Below are 15,781 nucleotides of genomic sequence, written 5' to 3' on the forward strand. Positions count from 1 at the left end.
TGCGGCTTGATCTTGGTACTCCAATCCGCGTGAAATGTGACCGGTCTTCCTCCCTATCGAGGATGAGATTCTTTTATATAATTCGGATCAGCGCTCTAGTTATAAGCGGCTAATAGCGAGTTAGCCTCAATCGGGAGACTAACCCCTATCATCACAACCACGTAAAGGGTGATTCTTAATACTCGATTGTGTGACTTGGATCTGGCATGTAGGTATATTCTCTATGTCATGTACATCTCAGATCTAACCTCACGCCCTATAATCACAGAAATAGTCACAATCGCTACTTACACCCCCGTAGCTATGTAGGTACCTAGCTACATACATAGTTGTGGTGTTGAAACATCGCATCCGTACGCCTAGGAACAGGAACGCTCTTGACAAAAAGTCCTCCCATATAACTTCGAAAATTTAGTTGAATAAGGGTCACCCAAACGAAGAAAAGTACATCGCTCTGAAAAAATTATGTAGGTAGTAAGACATGAAGGACAACCTTCACAGACCCACGCACACCCACTCAGTCTCTGATGATTAAGTGGTATTCATGTACAAGGTCACGACTCGCGACTCAGTTCCGCCAGAAAAATCACAAACTCCATCTCCGCGCCCTCGTCCTCGGCAAACGCCTCGCGGAACCAAGCTGCGATATCCTGGAGCCGGCACGCGCAGAGCGGGATGCGTGTCTCGCCTATGCCCCAATAGGGGACGCCGTTGCCGGTGCGCTTCCAGTTCAACAGGACCGGATCGTCGTCCCTCAAACTAAACAAATTGACCGCTTCCTCTTCAGGTATGACGCCCGTCATGGCCGTATTGGGGAAAGGGAGGGGAGTCTGAAAAGGAGGGGTGGATGTTATATTCGTGTTCGACGTGGTGTTGATGGCGGCAGTGCAAGAAGAGTTAGGGCTAGCGTCGGAACATGGCGTGTGAGGGGAGGGGGCCGCGCGGCAGTATCCACAGGTCCGGGTATATCGGACGTACGAGCAAGCCACGATAGCACTCATCAGGACACCTGGGATGAGCAGTGGGTTCAGGTGTAGGCGTGCGCGTGAACGGAGACTGCTCATGTTGCCATTACTGTCGGTGGAAGTGCCGAAGCGCCCGGATTCGATGAGGAAAATGCGGCAAACCTGGGCTGCGTTCCATAGCGCAGAGCGTGGGCACACAGACGACATCCAGCTGTTCAAGTGGACGCGAGGTTTGCGCGTTGGGATGGCGGCGCCTGGGCGCGACTTATAATAGTGGCCTTTGACGCGCAGGACATTCATAGGAGAATGCAACTTTAGGTTCGACATGTACATTAACGTAAACGTCAGCGGGCCTAGCCGGTGCTCATCGCTAGGTAGGTTGCCCGCAAAGTATTTATGTAGGATCTCGCAATTCTCCCTGCGCTTGTCGCGCCAGAGGTCCAGATGCGGATATGCGCGCTGGACGAAAGTCTTGGGATCCGTCTCCTCGACGATCTCATCCGACATGGCGCTATGGGCCTCACGCGCCGCCTCCCAAATATGCGTCTGTGTCGCGCACGTGCTCAGGTGATAGTCAATGTCCGTAAGGCAGTACGGTAAAGCACCTTCGCGCGAAGGATTAAGCGCGTCGCGCATAAAGAACGAAAACAACGCTTTTTCGCGCCCAGCGGGTTCGTTCCATTGGAGCTTGCGCCTCTCTGGCTCGTTGGCGGCGGCCCAGAGCTCACGAGATTTAGGTAGAGGAATGCAAAGCTCCTGGTATCGTACCAAAGGAGGATGATCTAAGAGGACACTGAGATAAGCGTCGACACGAAGGACAGCGAACGCAAGTCTAAACAAAACATTCCGTTCTATTAGTTGAAACGATGAGATAAGGGAAGGACAAGCGCGTACCTGTTTAGTTGTTCCTGTGCACGCCATGCCATAAACGGACAACCCTCTCCGAGCATTTCTTGACAAGCGTGTTGGCCACTGAAAATGCCTAGATACCGACATGTCGATATCAACCATGCGACAAGGTTCAGTGCTCTTGCAATCATTCCATCCGTGGTCTAGACATATTGATGTTAGTCATCCATAAACTTGAAAATATATATGTTGAGGAACCGCTCCGCTCATGACTGGGACCACATACTAGATTGCTCGTTGCATATACTATATACAGTAAAACAGACTGTAGCAACTGAAGTGATGGTGTAATGTCCTATTAAACGATAGTTAGTCGCTTAAGACAAGATGGCAAGCAGGGTCACTCTTCACACCGTTCGGATCCGGTTTACTTCTTCGAATATCAAAGGCGCAAGCTTATGATGTTCGTGTCCGCCTTCAAGCCAGCTAGCCAGCATAATCATAGATGCTAGCAAGGTCGTTGAGGTCTCGTCCAACCTGAAGGTGGCTGAATGCAAGATAGGCCAGTACCGATCAATTTCCGCAAAGAACAGCTGGATAAGTCTTTGGGTTTCAGGCGAAGTTCTGTCGACGACAGCCTGCAAGTCTGCGGCTCCAGCGGATTCCGGTGACCTGGAGGTATTTCGCTGCTGAGACGATGTGAGTGGCGGCGTTAGCTGAGGGGAATCCAGGGGGTTGTTCGATGGCTCATAGAGCATAGGCTCGGCATTAGTGCCGCTGATATCTGACGTAGGAGGCGTATAGCTAGTAGAATCTATAGCGCCGACGCCCTGAATCGGACGGTCTGGATTCAAGTTATTCGGGACCGACGAGAGGTACGGATTTGTTGCCAGAAATGGTTGTGGCATCCAAACATCTGCGTTCGGTTGAAACCATGTTGTTTGGGCGTGAGCATTAGACGGTACCACGACAGCCTGCTCGGTAGTAGTCGCATGGCTATTATCCGAATCAATCCAACGACAGTTAGTCCAATTTGAAATACAAGCCCCACAGGGTGAATTCCCATCACACGGAGTATTTCGATCACCGCATGCTAAGCATATTCTAAGTGACAGTGATTGAACATGTAAGTAATAGTACTAAACCAGTCGATGGCATGGAGCTTTACCTTCGTGCGTCCGGAGACTGGGCGTCTTGGGGATTATGTTGCTTCACATGTCTCTTGAATACATCGCTAGTATTCGTATTAGCAAGACTAGATAATATTCCTTGATTACATAAGAATAGAAGATAGGAAAATGACATAGATAGGTACCTTCTTGCGTAACGTCGGCCGCAGATGTGGCACTTATACTGATGTTCGGGGTTGTGGCCGAGGTTATGTCGGGTTAGATGCTCTTTTCTCGAGAACTTTTTACCGCAACCAGGAAAGGAACATTCCCAACTCTTTTGCGAAGAGGACATGTCTATGAGTTAACGCGTTAATCATCACCCCGCTTCACGTAAGCAATCTACAAGCGTATAAACAAGAAGTGGATGAGATCGCGTATGCCACGACGGACCAGTTGGGCCCCTAATCTCGTGATCTGAGATCTTAGTGGGAGGCGGACGGTAGGAATCGGGATAATAGGCAGAGTCCAATTTCACTGAAAACTCCGGGATTGATAGAATGACCTGTAAGATTACACGTTGTGAATCCTCCCACATTACCATGTGGATATGTTGGTTGAGTAGTTAAAACAAGGTTGAGTTGTCTGATACTAAGAAAATAGAGGAGAGAACGAAAGAAATGCCGGAGATTTCGGTACCTCTTTCGGTAGTCCGGTAACACCGGCATGAGAAAAATTAGTCATCCCATGTGGGATGTGGGATGTGGGATACTCTTTAGGGAAGTGGGAGGTGGGGCCTAACTACTTCAGATCATGCAATCCACTACCCCGATACCCCACATTACTATCTCTTCACCTTCCCCTAATTCTCCTCCTCCAATTCTCCAACCTCACAATTACATCTTTGCTAACCAGGTACCTCACCAAGTACCCGAGCAGGCAAAGAGATACGCTCACGTAGGCGACCCTCCCAAGTGGGATGTTTATCCGCGGACGGATTATGTGATAATCGCTATGTTCGTGGAACGTTGAAAGGTAATCATGCCGACCGACATTGAGGCTTCATATGGCGCTATTCACCTGCCGAGCCTTGCAAAGAGCAAGCCAATACATAGCTATATATGATGGCTCCTTCGTCCAGGAAGAGTTCAAGAATATCTACACATCAGTATCAACTAATCCATTTGTCTCATCTCATCTCACCTCATTGGAAAAGAAAGTAAACATTTATCTAAATATCTAATATCCTCATATCAGTATGTCTAGCATCACGAAGGTCGCCATAGCAGGAGTAAGCGAATAAAACCACTACCCATCCAATTGGATATTTCTAACATGATACAGGCCAAAGGAAACCTTGGAGAAGCTGTGTTGGAGCAGCTGTTGAAGGCTGGGTTCGACGTGACTGTCCTAACCCGCAAGGACAGCACTCATACATTCCCATCAGATGTTACTGTTAAACCGGTCGACTACACTTCTCAAGACTCCTTGGTAGATGCCCTCCAAGGTCAAGACGCCGTCGTCGCGGCTCTTGCATCTGAGGCGCTAGACGTACAGTTCCCCCTAATCGAAGCCTCAGTCAAGGCAGGAGTCAAGCGCTTCATCCCGTCCGACTTCGGCGGCGACACCTTCAACCCCAAGGTTGCAGTGCTTCCAGGTTACAAAACTAAGATCGACGTTCAAAATGCCCTCAAGAAGGCTACGGCTGAAAGTGGTCTAACTTGGACAGCAATCATCAATGGACCTTTCCTGGACTGGGGCATTGCAGTTGAATTCTTGGCTAAGACGAAGAGCAAGGAGATCGAATATGTTGACGGAGGCGACCAGAAATACTCGGTTTCCAACCTAGCAACTGTTGGAAAGGCCGTAGTGGGTGTTCTTAAGAATCTCGAGCCGACCAAGAACCGTGCCGTCTACGTCCAAGACGCCGCTATCAGCCAGAAGCAACTTGCAGGATATCTCAAGAAGGTTGTCGGCGCGGATGGATGGAAGGAAACTGTCACATCGTCAGCCGAGGGGCTTCAGCTAGGACAGGAGGAGCTCAAGAAGCCGCAGCCGAACGGCTTCTTGATCTTCATCGGGGGCCTCAAGGCTGCGGTCTGGGCCGAAGGGTACGGAGGTCTCTTCACGAAGCTTGACAATGATCTTCTCGGCATCAAACAGTTGACCGATGCAGAAGTTGAGGAGGTCGTGATTAAAAGTGCACCTAAATAGGACTCGATACTGTCATCGTTCGGAATAGTAGGTGACGTATGTTAGCCCTACAATTACTGTAAAAGTTGAGTTCAGCCCAATTGAATCACTTCCTTGAATCGCTGCCAGCTTTATTGGAACCCTAAAATCCTCTTGATATTTTGCTTACTATAAATTAATATTTGGTGTGCTCATTCCTCGATAACTTAGCAGTTCTCATGATTCATAGATCGAACGTAGAAGGTCACCACCGCCTACTAACCAGCTAGACATCAAGGGGTGGCCAAATACCTACCTCCTAAGCAACTGCTCTACAAATTTGAATGCGCCAGCCCGGGAGACGATGCCGACTTTCAGCTTTAAAACAAGGTTAAGGCATGCCCACCATGACTAACATCGTGCCGGTATCCCGGCTCCAGCTAGGGTATATGGTGACATCCTCTGCCGCATTGTGGGGAACCAGGATCCATGCATGAACGGGATTGTCCAATATGGTTCCGAGCTCCTGGGCCCCTCTCAGCTTCATTACCGGTCACATGGGACTGATGTTTCCTTGCCCCTGACTTATCCACTCTCGGCCTTCTGCAAATAAAACCGGACGGACAACCTCCGGTGCACCGCAAAGCGTCGAAATGCTAGGACCTTAATGGAATCTCTAATGTTCCCTTTCCGCGCAGAGCTTCCGTGTTAGTGACCATTGAAGGTGAAATCAAGCCACACGGAGGAACCAAGCCGTGTTTCTCTACCACAATGTCGTTGATTGGCATCGTGTGGCACGGCCTTGGATTCCGGCGCCGGTGCCCCTGAAATAGGTGTGAATACGACTGTAGCGATTATTTATAAGGAACGCTTGCCCCGGATTTTCACCTTTAATATATTTTTCAGCGTCGATCAGCCAAGACGTATATCCTCGCTATCATAGCCGTCGTATGTAATTCACAGAATGAGGTGCTCTTCATTAGCAGCCGCCGTCGCCGGCGCCAGCCTAGCAACTGCTCACACAATATTCGTTCAACTTGAGGCTGATAGCGTGACGAATCCAGTCTCATACGGAATCAGAACGCCAACATACGATGGGCCTATCACCGACGTGACGACCAACGATGTAGCGTGCAACGGCGGCCCGAACCCGACTACTCCGTCCGACAAGATCATCGACGTCAAAGCTGGCTCTACGGTCAACGCCATTTGGCGACACACCCTAACTTCGGGAGCGAACGATGTTATGGACGCTAGCCATCTAGGCCCTACTCTAGCCTATCTCAAGAAGGTTGACGATGCGACGACTGACGTGGGATACGGCAGCGGCTGGTGAGTCCAGTGGATTATGGTTGTGCTTATGCCCTAGCACTCACAACTCACCAGGTTTAAGATCCAAGAGGATGGTTACAACAACGGGGTCTGGGGCACCTCGAACGTCATTAATAATCAGGGAAAGCAGCCGATCACGATCCCTGACTGCTTGCCGGATGGCCAATACCTGCTCCGCGCCGAGATGATCGCATTGCACGGTGCTAGCTCACCTAATGGGGCGCAGCTATACGTACGTACCTAGCAATTCAATCATTTTCAAGAGTATCACAAGCCATCCGCGCTAACGATACCTCCAGATGGAATGCGCACAAGTCAACATCTCTGGAGGCTCCGCGACTAAGACGCCTACAACTTACAGCCTTCCGGGCATCTACAAGCAAGATGACCCTGGCATCCTCATCAACATCTACTCCATGAGCAAGAACAGTCAATACGTCATTCCTGGTAGGTCCGATTAATAGGCCTTTACATAGCTATCCACTAATACTCACCTTTTCAGGCCCCGATCCATTCACCTGCTGAGCGATTTTAGGCGGTAGCTCCTAAACCGCGAAGTCATGCACTTCCACGACCTCCATTAACTTGGCGCCCGCAACGGAACTTTTTGTCAGGGTGGTAGCCTGTAGTTGAAGACTTGTGTCATAGAGCGAGTGTTAGTAGCTGGTAGCTTGCGGTAGACTCACTTGCATGTAGTAATAAATGAATGATTGTTAACGCCTGAGCTTCTCCCAATCCCCTTGGCGCCCCTCTTATATTCGCCTCGAAGGGTACACAAAACTACAGCTTGGCGCTTCCATCCCACCTCCTGACATCGACCCCTGACACTCACTGCCCCTCTGCCTGTAGTAACGCGCGGTTTGACTAATGCGGAGGCTCTAGATTCATGGGATGCACGGCCTTCGCTAGCAGGTTCACTAGGTTTTCATTCCCTATTGTTTCGCAATCGTACCAATTCTAAAGGTAGGGCTTGGGACGGTAGAACAAACACTATTCATAACGTGTATGAAACTTATTTTATCTTTAAATAGAAATCTGGCTAGTGAATTCTATCGTTCGTAGAAGGTTATCTACTATCAAGTAATGAGAGTGGAGGATGCCCGTACCCAATGTCTTATACTTAGGTGAATGATACCTATTCATTGGCGTCTGTGATATGTGATCGTGGTTCCGCTTGTATCTGTAATGCCAATACAGAGAGGCCGAAGATGAGCTCCTTGTTGCCCACTCTGTGTATGGCAAGAAACGCAAGTTGATACCATAAACTTCCCAGAAGACAAGGGAAAGTGCTGAGATGGAGATGTACAGGCCAGTATCGGCTTTCAGAATTTTGTCGCCGCTTCACATTGAGCTCTGGCAGTGTTCGCTGGTGGTAGTGGGTAATTTTCCAAGAAAGAATGGACGTCGCCTGACGTCGAAAGTTCATGTGCTAGTTTCTTCAAACTTGCATTGCATCTCTAGGAATATCTGGTCGTCACAATTCCATGTAAGGAAGGTGTGGAAAGCTTTTCCAAGGTTCGCTCTGTGTCGTAAGAAGGAGCCATGTCATGACTGGCAGCTTCATCCATGGCTAAGTTGGGATCCACATTATTAATGTAATCTATGGAATTGGAATTAGTAGTTATCCCTAATCGAAGAAACTCTGTTCTAGACCCGGTCTACTTACGAATACCCCGATTGCTACCAATGAAAAGAGAAGATACTCTCCGTGCGTACGCGAGTTGCGCGGCGGAGGCTTTTTGGTTGTGTCATAACCACTGCGAGCTTCGTTTGGCTGTGGACGATTCATAGCTACAGCTCTACGTGTATAATGTGTAAAAGATACGATTTAAGTTATATATACTCAGATGGATGTTAATAGGAACGAAGGAGGTTGGGCTCGCAAGAAGGATTCTCACTTATACGTAGTCCTTTAAGTACACAACGCCGGCTTATTGTCCCTTTTCCTACATCACTAAACACTCAATATCATGTCACACTCATCCAAAGTTTTCCAATGAGTCAATTCTGAGAAAACATGTCGTTTGGCCGTGATGCGAATTGTGCATTAAGCTTAGGACAGATCACTAAGGATAACAAAGAACCAAGCTGACGATCACTATATCACCGGACTATAGTTAACTTCTATTCTTTGTGCCTCCTTACGGCTGAAGGAAGTGGCGTTGGAGGATATATGGTCTTCTACTATTTAGGATGAACATATACTAGATCCTCAAGCTATTTGACATGTCTATTGTGATCTCCGACGTGGGGGAGAGTGCAACTACTTTAAACTAGATAGATAATAGCGTAGGTTACCTCTCACATAATTTGCAAAGCAAGCAGGATAGGGGTTTGTTTCTTTGTCTGTTAATGTAGTAGCCTTGTTTGAGAACTGTAAGAAGTACTACTCCTATCGTTATGCACACATACTAGCAAGCTCTGGCTGTTGCGCATGACTCCAGAAAATGATGACATTCAGAGCCATTGCTTATTACCGTAATGCGATACGAAGGAACCCCCGTCACCTCGTTCTACGCTCGCATTATTAACAACACCCAAGATATGCCTCACAGACTCCTCTGGCGTGATAGGGCCCTTCCATTGAGGCGCGTACTCGGAGAATTTGCGCACCATTTCCCCAAAACCCCTTTTCTCCTTCTCCGTCACTATCTCGGTACATACGTCAGCCAGTGCTATATTGTTTGGGGAAGAACAAATAAGGGACTTACACTTAGTTGTATCATTGAGTCCAGTGGCCACTACGCCAGGCGAAATGCTCATGAACAGGATCCCTTCTGAGCTCAACTCGCCGTGGTACTTGGCAATCGCAAGGTTCAATGCTGTTTTGCTCAGGGCGTAGGATGCGCCCATGTCTATCTTAAAATTGCGGACCAAGTCGAAGTCGGCGTGTCCCGACGTGAGTGCAATGACCTTTTTGGCTTTGCCCTTATGAATCAGAGGCAGGAAGATGTTGATCAAGTGAATGTTGCCAACGACGTTGGTCTTATAATGAAAGAGTAGGTCTTCCTCTAAGGCTTTAGGATCGTCGCTCCTGAGTTGCCGAGCTATTTTAGTAATTATGGTACTTGAAACATATTTGTTGAAGGGAGGGAGAAAACTCACAAGTCGCTTAGGCCACTATAGGCAGCGAACGGAGAAAGAACAGCGGCATTGGCTATCAGGTAGTCAAGGCTTCCGCCTGTAATCGTAGATGTATCTTCGGCTGCTTTCTATGCATCCTGTCAGCATGCTATGCATAAGTAGTAAAGTAGAATGGGTTACTAGACCTTCAGTGATTCATAGTCTATGAGATCGCCCTGGAGGATATGAATGTTGGAACGTCCAATTTCGGCAGACACTTTCTTTTCCGTGGCCATCTTATCCCGGGCGAGTCCAATAACAATGGCCTTTGGATCCGCGGATAACTGGCGGATGAATTCAAACTGTTCCACGACTTAGTATTTCTGAAAACTTACGCATTTCTCTATACACACTCACCCCGAGTCCTCGGGAAGCTCCCGTCACTAGATAGGAAGGCATGATTTCTTGGTGGATGTTGTTTAGACCAAGAGTGTTGGTTAATTAGTAAATTTTAGGAGTATTAATCGGATACCCTAGCTATCGTTGATGCTTATTCACATCAGAGTAGGAGTCTGAAAAAAAAGGACTTAATAAAGGCAATGTCTGTTATTTATACTTGACATAGATAGCGTAGAAAAGCACTACGAATGCAATATTAACAGAATTGCGTATGTAAGAGAGAAATTGGGTTACCTTCATTTTCGTCCGTCCGTAATAGGAGCTAAGGCTTGATTTCAAACCAAGCATTAGTAAGTCTCCGATGAGAAGCATGAATTAGCCTTTACGCGGATTCATATCGTACCCATTGGCCAATCATGTCACGAGATGGAACTAAAGAAAAAGGAAATAACGACGTTGCGCGAGGAGCTCTAATCTCTCTCGTCTACGGGCTGCGGTATACCAACAGGAAAAGCCTTTTATCTACTCATTCTCTCATCTCTCACATACTGAATGAATAGTCATATAGTTCAACTGAAAAGATTAAGCACATTGGTGGCTCGTCAGGGTTGCCGCCCTTTCGAAGACCCGTGGAATATGGTGAGAATTGAACGAAGAGGTTAATAATAACAGGAGACTCATCAATATTCTGGTAACAACTATGAACTATTTGATTGACGTCATTCTGGCAAAAAGCGAAGCCAGCTACTAATCGACAGCATGGGCAAAAGTTATGGAGCTTATGCTCTCGATCGGGGAATCGAACCCCGGCCACCTGCGTAATTGTCGCTTTGAAGATGACAAGCAGGTATCCTGACCACTAGACCAATCGAGACTCGAACAGGGTAGAAGGGTACCCCACAAACCCTTGTAGAAGGGCGACTGGATTCTCACGTGCCGACCATCGCTGAAAAGTTGCTCTATATGGCTATGCTTGTCTTTGTCAAATCCGGACTAGTCGGCTTGGCAGGCTTGGGTAACCCCACATAACCTGACCTAACCAGCCCAACCAATTACGGCGGGTTCTAACGGCTCTTAGCGGTGAGTCCGGTACAAGCCGATTCTAGAAGAAGCGGTAATGGGGTGCCATCTGGCAGCTAGCTAGTCGTCGGCCTGACGATATGGCAACTAGCACCTTTTAAGGTTTCACCGTTTTCAATGAGTTCATCAACAAGCTTTTCTCAAGAACCACCTCTGTCAACCTCAATTCTCAATCTTCAACCGCCCTTGCTTTCTCAACTTCCATTGTGCAACAGCTCAACTTCAACTAAACAATTCTCATTCATATTTCATATAATGTGAACATCATCTAATTCAATGCTCAAATAACCAACTTCATGCATACTTAGACATAGATCATACTTGATTAGACCATTCCGATTGCGGATATCCTATCACCACCATGTCGGTCTCTCCAATATCGGATCAATCAAAGCATGACGCCCATGTCGTCTCCGGGCATCTGCCGTCTGGATACTCCGCCGAATTTGATGGGGCACCCGGTAGTTCTGGTGCTCCATCGGTCTCCGGTCAAGATGTAGGCGACCAGGATCTAGGCGAATCCTCGCTGAAACTCCAGGGAGGTGATATGCACCGAGATCTCTTCAAGACTGCTGCACGTGTCAAGATGCACAAGCGAGCCGCAACATTTCACCACCCCCAAGATTTAATAGGCGACAACGAATCAGACCACTTGACGGTTAGTGATCAATTGGCCCCGGGCGGATTTCGTAGAGCTTTCATACGGCAACGGCAACGGCCCGAGATCTGGGCTGCTAGGATCCCCGTTACTCGGAATTTCGTCGAGTTCCTCGAATTATACGGGAACTTCGCCGGAGAAGACCTTGCCGATTCCGATGACGAGGCAGTGACATCTGACGAGGGCGAGGAGGGAGAAGAAGAACGATCACCTGAGACGAGGCCACTTCTTGGGCGTCGTAAGTCTTCGCGGTCTGCGCGCGTAGCTAAGACCAGTACCAAGAAAACGTTCTTTACCTTATTGAAGGCCTTCATTGGAACTGGTATTATGTTTCTTCCTAAGGCTTTCAAGAATGGCGGCATATTATTCTCCTCTATGACTATGCTGGTAATATCTACAGTCACCATGCTGGCCTTTCACCTACTTCTTGCCTGCAAGGCACGGTATAGCGGCGGTTATGGAGAAATTGGCCAAGCGATAGCAGGCGACGGAATGCGCAAGGTCATTCTAGTATCCATTACAATGTCGCAGCTGGGATTCGTCTGCGCCGGCATAGTCTTCGTCGCCGAAAATATGACATCATTTCTCCAGGCTGTCGGACATGGCAACAGTCCATTATCACCCACGACCCTCATTCTCATACAACTCATCGTTCTAATACCTCTAGCCTTCATCAGGAATATAGCTAAACTTAGTCCCGTGGCGCTACTCGCTGATGTTTGCATCCTTATTGGTGTCGGCTACATCTACTATTATGACATCGCTCACCTCGCCTCCGACGGCATTCACGAAAGTGTCGTTCTCTTCAATCCAGCAAAGTATACATTGACCGTCGGTTCAGCTATTTTCACTTTCGAGGGTATAGGACTTATTCTCCCGATCCAATCTTCTATGACGAAACCCGAACGATTTGAGTGGCTTCTTGGTCTTGTCATGTTCATCATCACAGTCCTGTTTACTGCTGTGGGTGCCCTCTGCTACGCTACGTTTGGCGTCAACACACAGATCGAAATCATCAACAACTTTCCCCAAGATAACAAGTTCGTCAACTCGGTTCAGTTCCTCTACTCACTCGCCGTTCTCGTCGGAACTCCCGTCCAGCTTTTCCCCGCCTTACGTATCCTAGAAGGTAGGATCTTCGGTTCACATTCGGGAAAGAAAAGCACCCGAACGAAGTGGATCAAGAATGCATTCAGAACATTGGTAGTCATTGTGTGCGGTCTAATTTCAATAGTTGGCGCTTCGAATCTCGACAGATTCGTCGCGTTAATCGGGTCCGTCGCCTGCGTACCTCTGGTCTACATCTACCCAGCATTTTTGCATTACAAGGGTGTCGCGGCTTCGTGGCAAGCTAAAGCCGGAGATATTTTGTTTATGGTAGTTGGAACAGCCGCCATGGTCTACACCACAGCTATCACTATCGCCAACAGCTTCATGCATTAAGCGCTTGTTTCTCAATACATCCCGTCGGAAGGGTACGGGTAGAAGCGATCATAAAGAAAATTGCATTTTGGAAAATGGATATTCATTCGACTGGGATTGGAGTTATTAACTTATTTAGCAGAGAACCGATTCCTGCATCACGATCGTTCATGATATTGTATCAGCATCTGGGACATGGGAACATAAATGGCGTTGAGCGTTGACTGCAGATTGGGGATTCCGAAATACCACCGGTTAAATTCTCTGTATTTACTGACTACATTTCCATTACCTCCGATGCTTCACCCCAGTAGGAAATAAACTCTTGGAACTGGTCAAGGCATTGTTTCCGAAGCAACTGTCACGACCCACAACGAGCACGATGATAAACTGACGCTGTGTAAACGTAAGCTGTTTACCAACAGCGCCGTGAGGCACATATAGAAACATTGGCTATGACCCGTATGGCCCCCAGAGACTTTTTCCCTTGTAGAACAGCAATAATTGGAAGATTAGCATGTGCTGATGAAAGTGCATAGGTACCTAGGCACAGAGATGACCTAGATTGTCTCCTCGAATATCAATCATTGTTTACTGTCAATGCCTAGCCATGTGAGCTGATATAGTTGGCCAACTATCCGATTTTGCAGTATCGTGAGTACCTTCTCAAGGCAAACACATTCCTCAAAAGAGATCAGACTGATCAATTGGTGTATACCGATGAAGTCCTTTCCAAAACATATTGTGTGTATTATAGTTGTCTAATGCCAGCAAAACTTGATTTTGTAACAATTGAGATCGCTTCCATATATCACATACCATGTGAAGGAATTGACCCCTGGCTTATCAACATGACTCACCTATTCCTCTCAGCCCCACGGGGACTCTCCCCTGCATTAGTAGTAATATCACCAGGGGTTTATTCTCTCCAACGAACGATTCTACGCCCAAACGACGACGGCCATGGTGGAACCAATGATAATGCGAAGAACTCGATGCGACAATCACATCACAGCTGCACATTGACGAATTTAACAGGCGATTATTCGTGATTGTGCAACACCGCTAACATTTGTAAGCTTGGAATAGTCGCAGATGAAACTAGAAACTAAATTCTAAACAGGAATCCAAGAGCGAAACGCGAACAATTAACGAAGTCGCCAGAAAATTAAGTACAAACTTGGTAATGCGGGTTTTAGTTCCACCCCCGGTAGGGTCATCGCTATTGGTTCCTCCCAACCCTTTTAGGAAATAGGTACCCTTCACCTTTGCAGCTGCAATTGCTGACGACATACTGCGGTGATGGGTAGTGACAAATCCGGATGCCTCTTTGGGTCTAAATGTGACCCGTCATTCCCCACATTTCTTTGGATTCACATATAGATGGAAGAGCTTATGTTGGATGATTTTGAATAAGGTAGACGACGAGAAAGATATTTAAGAGCATGGCGATTCTCTGGTTTTGATTTCCAGACATCCTCATCCAACAACAGCTCATCAACCGATCCAACAATAAGCAACTCGCCTACCTAACTCCCTAATCAAACTTCACTCGAAAAAAACCCCTTTACAAACAAACAAACAAGCAACCATGTCTCTCCAAGCCGAGCTCGAAAACGTCGACGTCGAGTTCGCCAAAGCGCCCGCCGCGATCCGGGACCCGATCATGGCGACGCGGCTCGACTTCGCCAAGTCGTTCGACCCGAGCGGCGCCATCAAGGTCGGGCAGAAGATCCCGGGGTTCAGCCTGCCGGACTCGGTCGGCAAGACGGTGTCGAGCGCCGAGCTGCTCGCCGCGGGCCCCCTGCTGATCACCTTCTACCGCGGCGGCTGGTGCCCGTTCTGCAACCTCGCGCTGCACGCCCTGCAGGCGCGGCTGCCGGAGATCAAGGCCAAGGGCGTGACGCTGGTCGCTATCACCCCCGAGCTGCCCGATAGCAGCCTCACGACGGCCGAGAAGCAGGGGCTCGAGTACCCCGTCCTGTCCGATGTGGGGAATAAGTTCGCGCACCAGCTTGGTATTGTGTGGAAGCAGCCCGATGAGCTGCGCGAGGTGTTCGCGAAGATCGGGAATGATCTGGAGAAGAGGAATGGCGATGACTCGATGGAGGTGCCGATCCCGGCTACACTGCTCGTGGACCGCGACGGCACGGTGAAGAATATGTTCTTGGACGCTAATTATGCGAAGAGGGTTGAGCCGGATGTTGTGGTGGGGTGGATCAACGCTCTATAGATAGAGCATTGGGGATTGGAGATAGGGGGTTGGAGGTAGTGAAAGAAAGATTGGATAAAGAGTATCTTATTCGTATATGAAACATTTACATATATTATGGTCTCGTTATGTCGCTTCTTCGGAGGATATCCAATATCATATAGTTGCGTCGAAGCCTGAATATCCCGGCCCCTATCTTCGTGTCACAATGCTCTACGAACTATGCCTCCTAGGTGAGCCTTGATAAAGATATCTCCATTGTTATCTATGGTAGCTTATATTATTATTCCACGCTTCCTCGACATCTTTAAATAATATCCTGGATGCCTTTGGTAATTTTTGGAAATAGGGAAGGGGGGAAGATATGAAAAAGGGGCCCCCTATATGTATACGCTGAATAAGCCATGCATTCCACCAATTGCTGTAAGACCATTTTAGGGATACAACGTACGAGAGAGTGAACATGGTTTTATATTTAGAATGCCTGTGGCAAATGGAGATACTTCCTAACGTCGGGTAG

General features: G+C 48.0%; 6 protein-coding genes and 1 non-coding gene across 7 annotated transcripts; 4 read left to right on the plus strand and 3 right to left on the minus strand.

Annotated features, from left to right (window-relative positions):
* Nucleotides 1–88: 88 nt before the first annotated feature.
* On the minus strand, nucleotides 89–3,570 carry F4807DRAFT_433451 (uncharacterized protein). The gene is made up of 6 exons (XM_047998685.1): nucleotides 3,130–3,570; nucleotides 2,983–3,048; nucleotides 2,228–2,918; nucleotides 2,101–2,169; nucleotides 1,860–2,017; nucleotides 89–1,797 (listed from the first exon to the last, which is right to left on the minus strand). The coding sequence occupies exons 1-6, from the start codon at nucleotides 3,276–3,278 to the stop codon at nucleotides 555–557; spliced, it is 2,376 nt and encodes a 791-aa protein (XP_047852348.1). The 5' UTR covers nucleotides 3,279–3,570; the 3' UTR covers nucleotides 89–554.
* A 193-nt stretch (nucleotides 3,571–3,763) lies between these two features.
* F4807DRAFT_433454 (NAD(P)-binding protein) lies at nucleotides 3,764–5,235 on the plus strand. The gene is made up of 2 exons (XM_047998686.1): nucleotides 3,764–4,214; nucleotides 4,268–5,235. Exons 1-2 carry the CDS (start codon nucleotides 4,182–4,184, stop codon nucleotides 5,135–5,137), a joined length of 903 nt encoding a protein of 300 aa, XP_047852349.1. The 5' UTR covers nucleotides 3,764–4,181; the 3' UTR covers nucleotides 5,138–5,235.
* A 739-nt stretch (nucleotides 5,236–5,974) lies between these two features.
* F4807DRAFT_167812 (lytic polysaccharide monooxygenase) lies at nucleotides 5,975–7,146 on the plus strand. Its single transcript, XM_047993422.1, has 4 exons — nucleotides 5,975–6,427; nucleotides 6,482–6,659; nucleotides 6,727–6,874; nucleotides 6,930–7,146. Exons 1-4 carry the CDS (start codon nucleotides 6,060–6,062, stop codon nucleotides 6,950–6,952), a joined length of 717 nt encoding a protein of 238 aa, XP_047852350.1. The 5' UTR covers nucleotides 5,975–6,059; the 3' UTR covers nucleotides 6,953–7,146.
* Nucleotides 7,147–8,759: 1,613 nt separating this feature from the next.
* F4807DRAFT_433458 (NAD(P)-binding protein) lies at nucleotides 8,760–10,169 on the minus strand. Its single transcript, XM_047998687.1, has 5 exons — nucleotides 9,908–10,169; nucleotides 9,697–9,852; nucleotides 9,533–9,639; nucleotides 9,139–9,461; nucleotides 8,760–9,075 (listed from the first exon to the last, which is right to left on the minus strand). The coding sequence occupies exons 1-5, from the start codon at nucleotides 9,947–9,949 to the stop codon at nucleotides 8,885–8,887; spliced, it is 819 nt and encodes a 272-aa protein (XP_047852351.1). The 5' UTR covers nucleotides 9,950–10,169; the 3' UTR covers nucleotides 8,760–8,884.
* A 504-nt stretch (nucleotides 10,170–10,673) lies between these two features.
* On the minus strand, nucleotides 10,674–10,763 carry F4807DRAFT_t104. The gene has a single exon. It is a non-coding gene; the product is annotated as a tRNA-Asp (tRNA).
* A 295-nt stretch (nucleotides 10,764–11,058) lies between these two features.
* F4807DRAFT_167864 (transmembrane amino acid transporter protein-domain-containing protein) lies at nucleotides 11,059–13,372 on the plus strand. Its single transcript, XM_047993424.1, has one exon. The coding sequence runs from the start codon at nucleotides 11,331–11,333 to the stop codon at nucleotides 13,068–13,070; it is 1,740 nt and encodes a 579-aa protein (XP_047852352.1). The 5' UTR covers nucleotides 11,059–11,330; the 3' UTR covers nucleotides 13,071–13,372.
* Nucleotides 13,373–14,395: 1,023 nt separating this feature from the next.
* On the plus strand, nucleotides 14,396–15,501 carry F4807DRAFT_167839 (AhpC-TSA-domain-containing protein). The gene has a single exon (XM_047993423.1). It carries the CDS (start codon nucleotides 14,641–14,643, stop codon nucleotides 15,280–15,282), a length of 642 nt encoding a protein of 213 aa, XP_047852353.1. The 5' UTR covers nucleotides 14,396–14,640; the 3' UTR covers nucleotides 15,283–15,501.
* Nucleotides 15,502–15,781: the final 280 nt, after the last annotated feature.

The sequence above is a fragment of the Annulohypoxylon truncatum genome (assembly GCF_022578515.1).
Source record: "Annulohypoxylon truncatum strain CBS 140777 unplaced genomic scaffold F4807scaffold_25, whole genome shotgun sequence".
Lineage (NCBI taxonomy): Eukaryota > Fungi > Ascomycota > Sordariomycetes > Xylariales > Hypoxylaceae > Annulohypoxylon > Annulohypoxylon truncatum.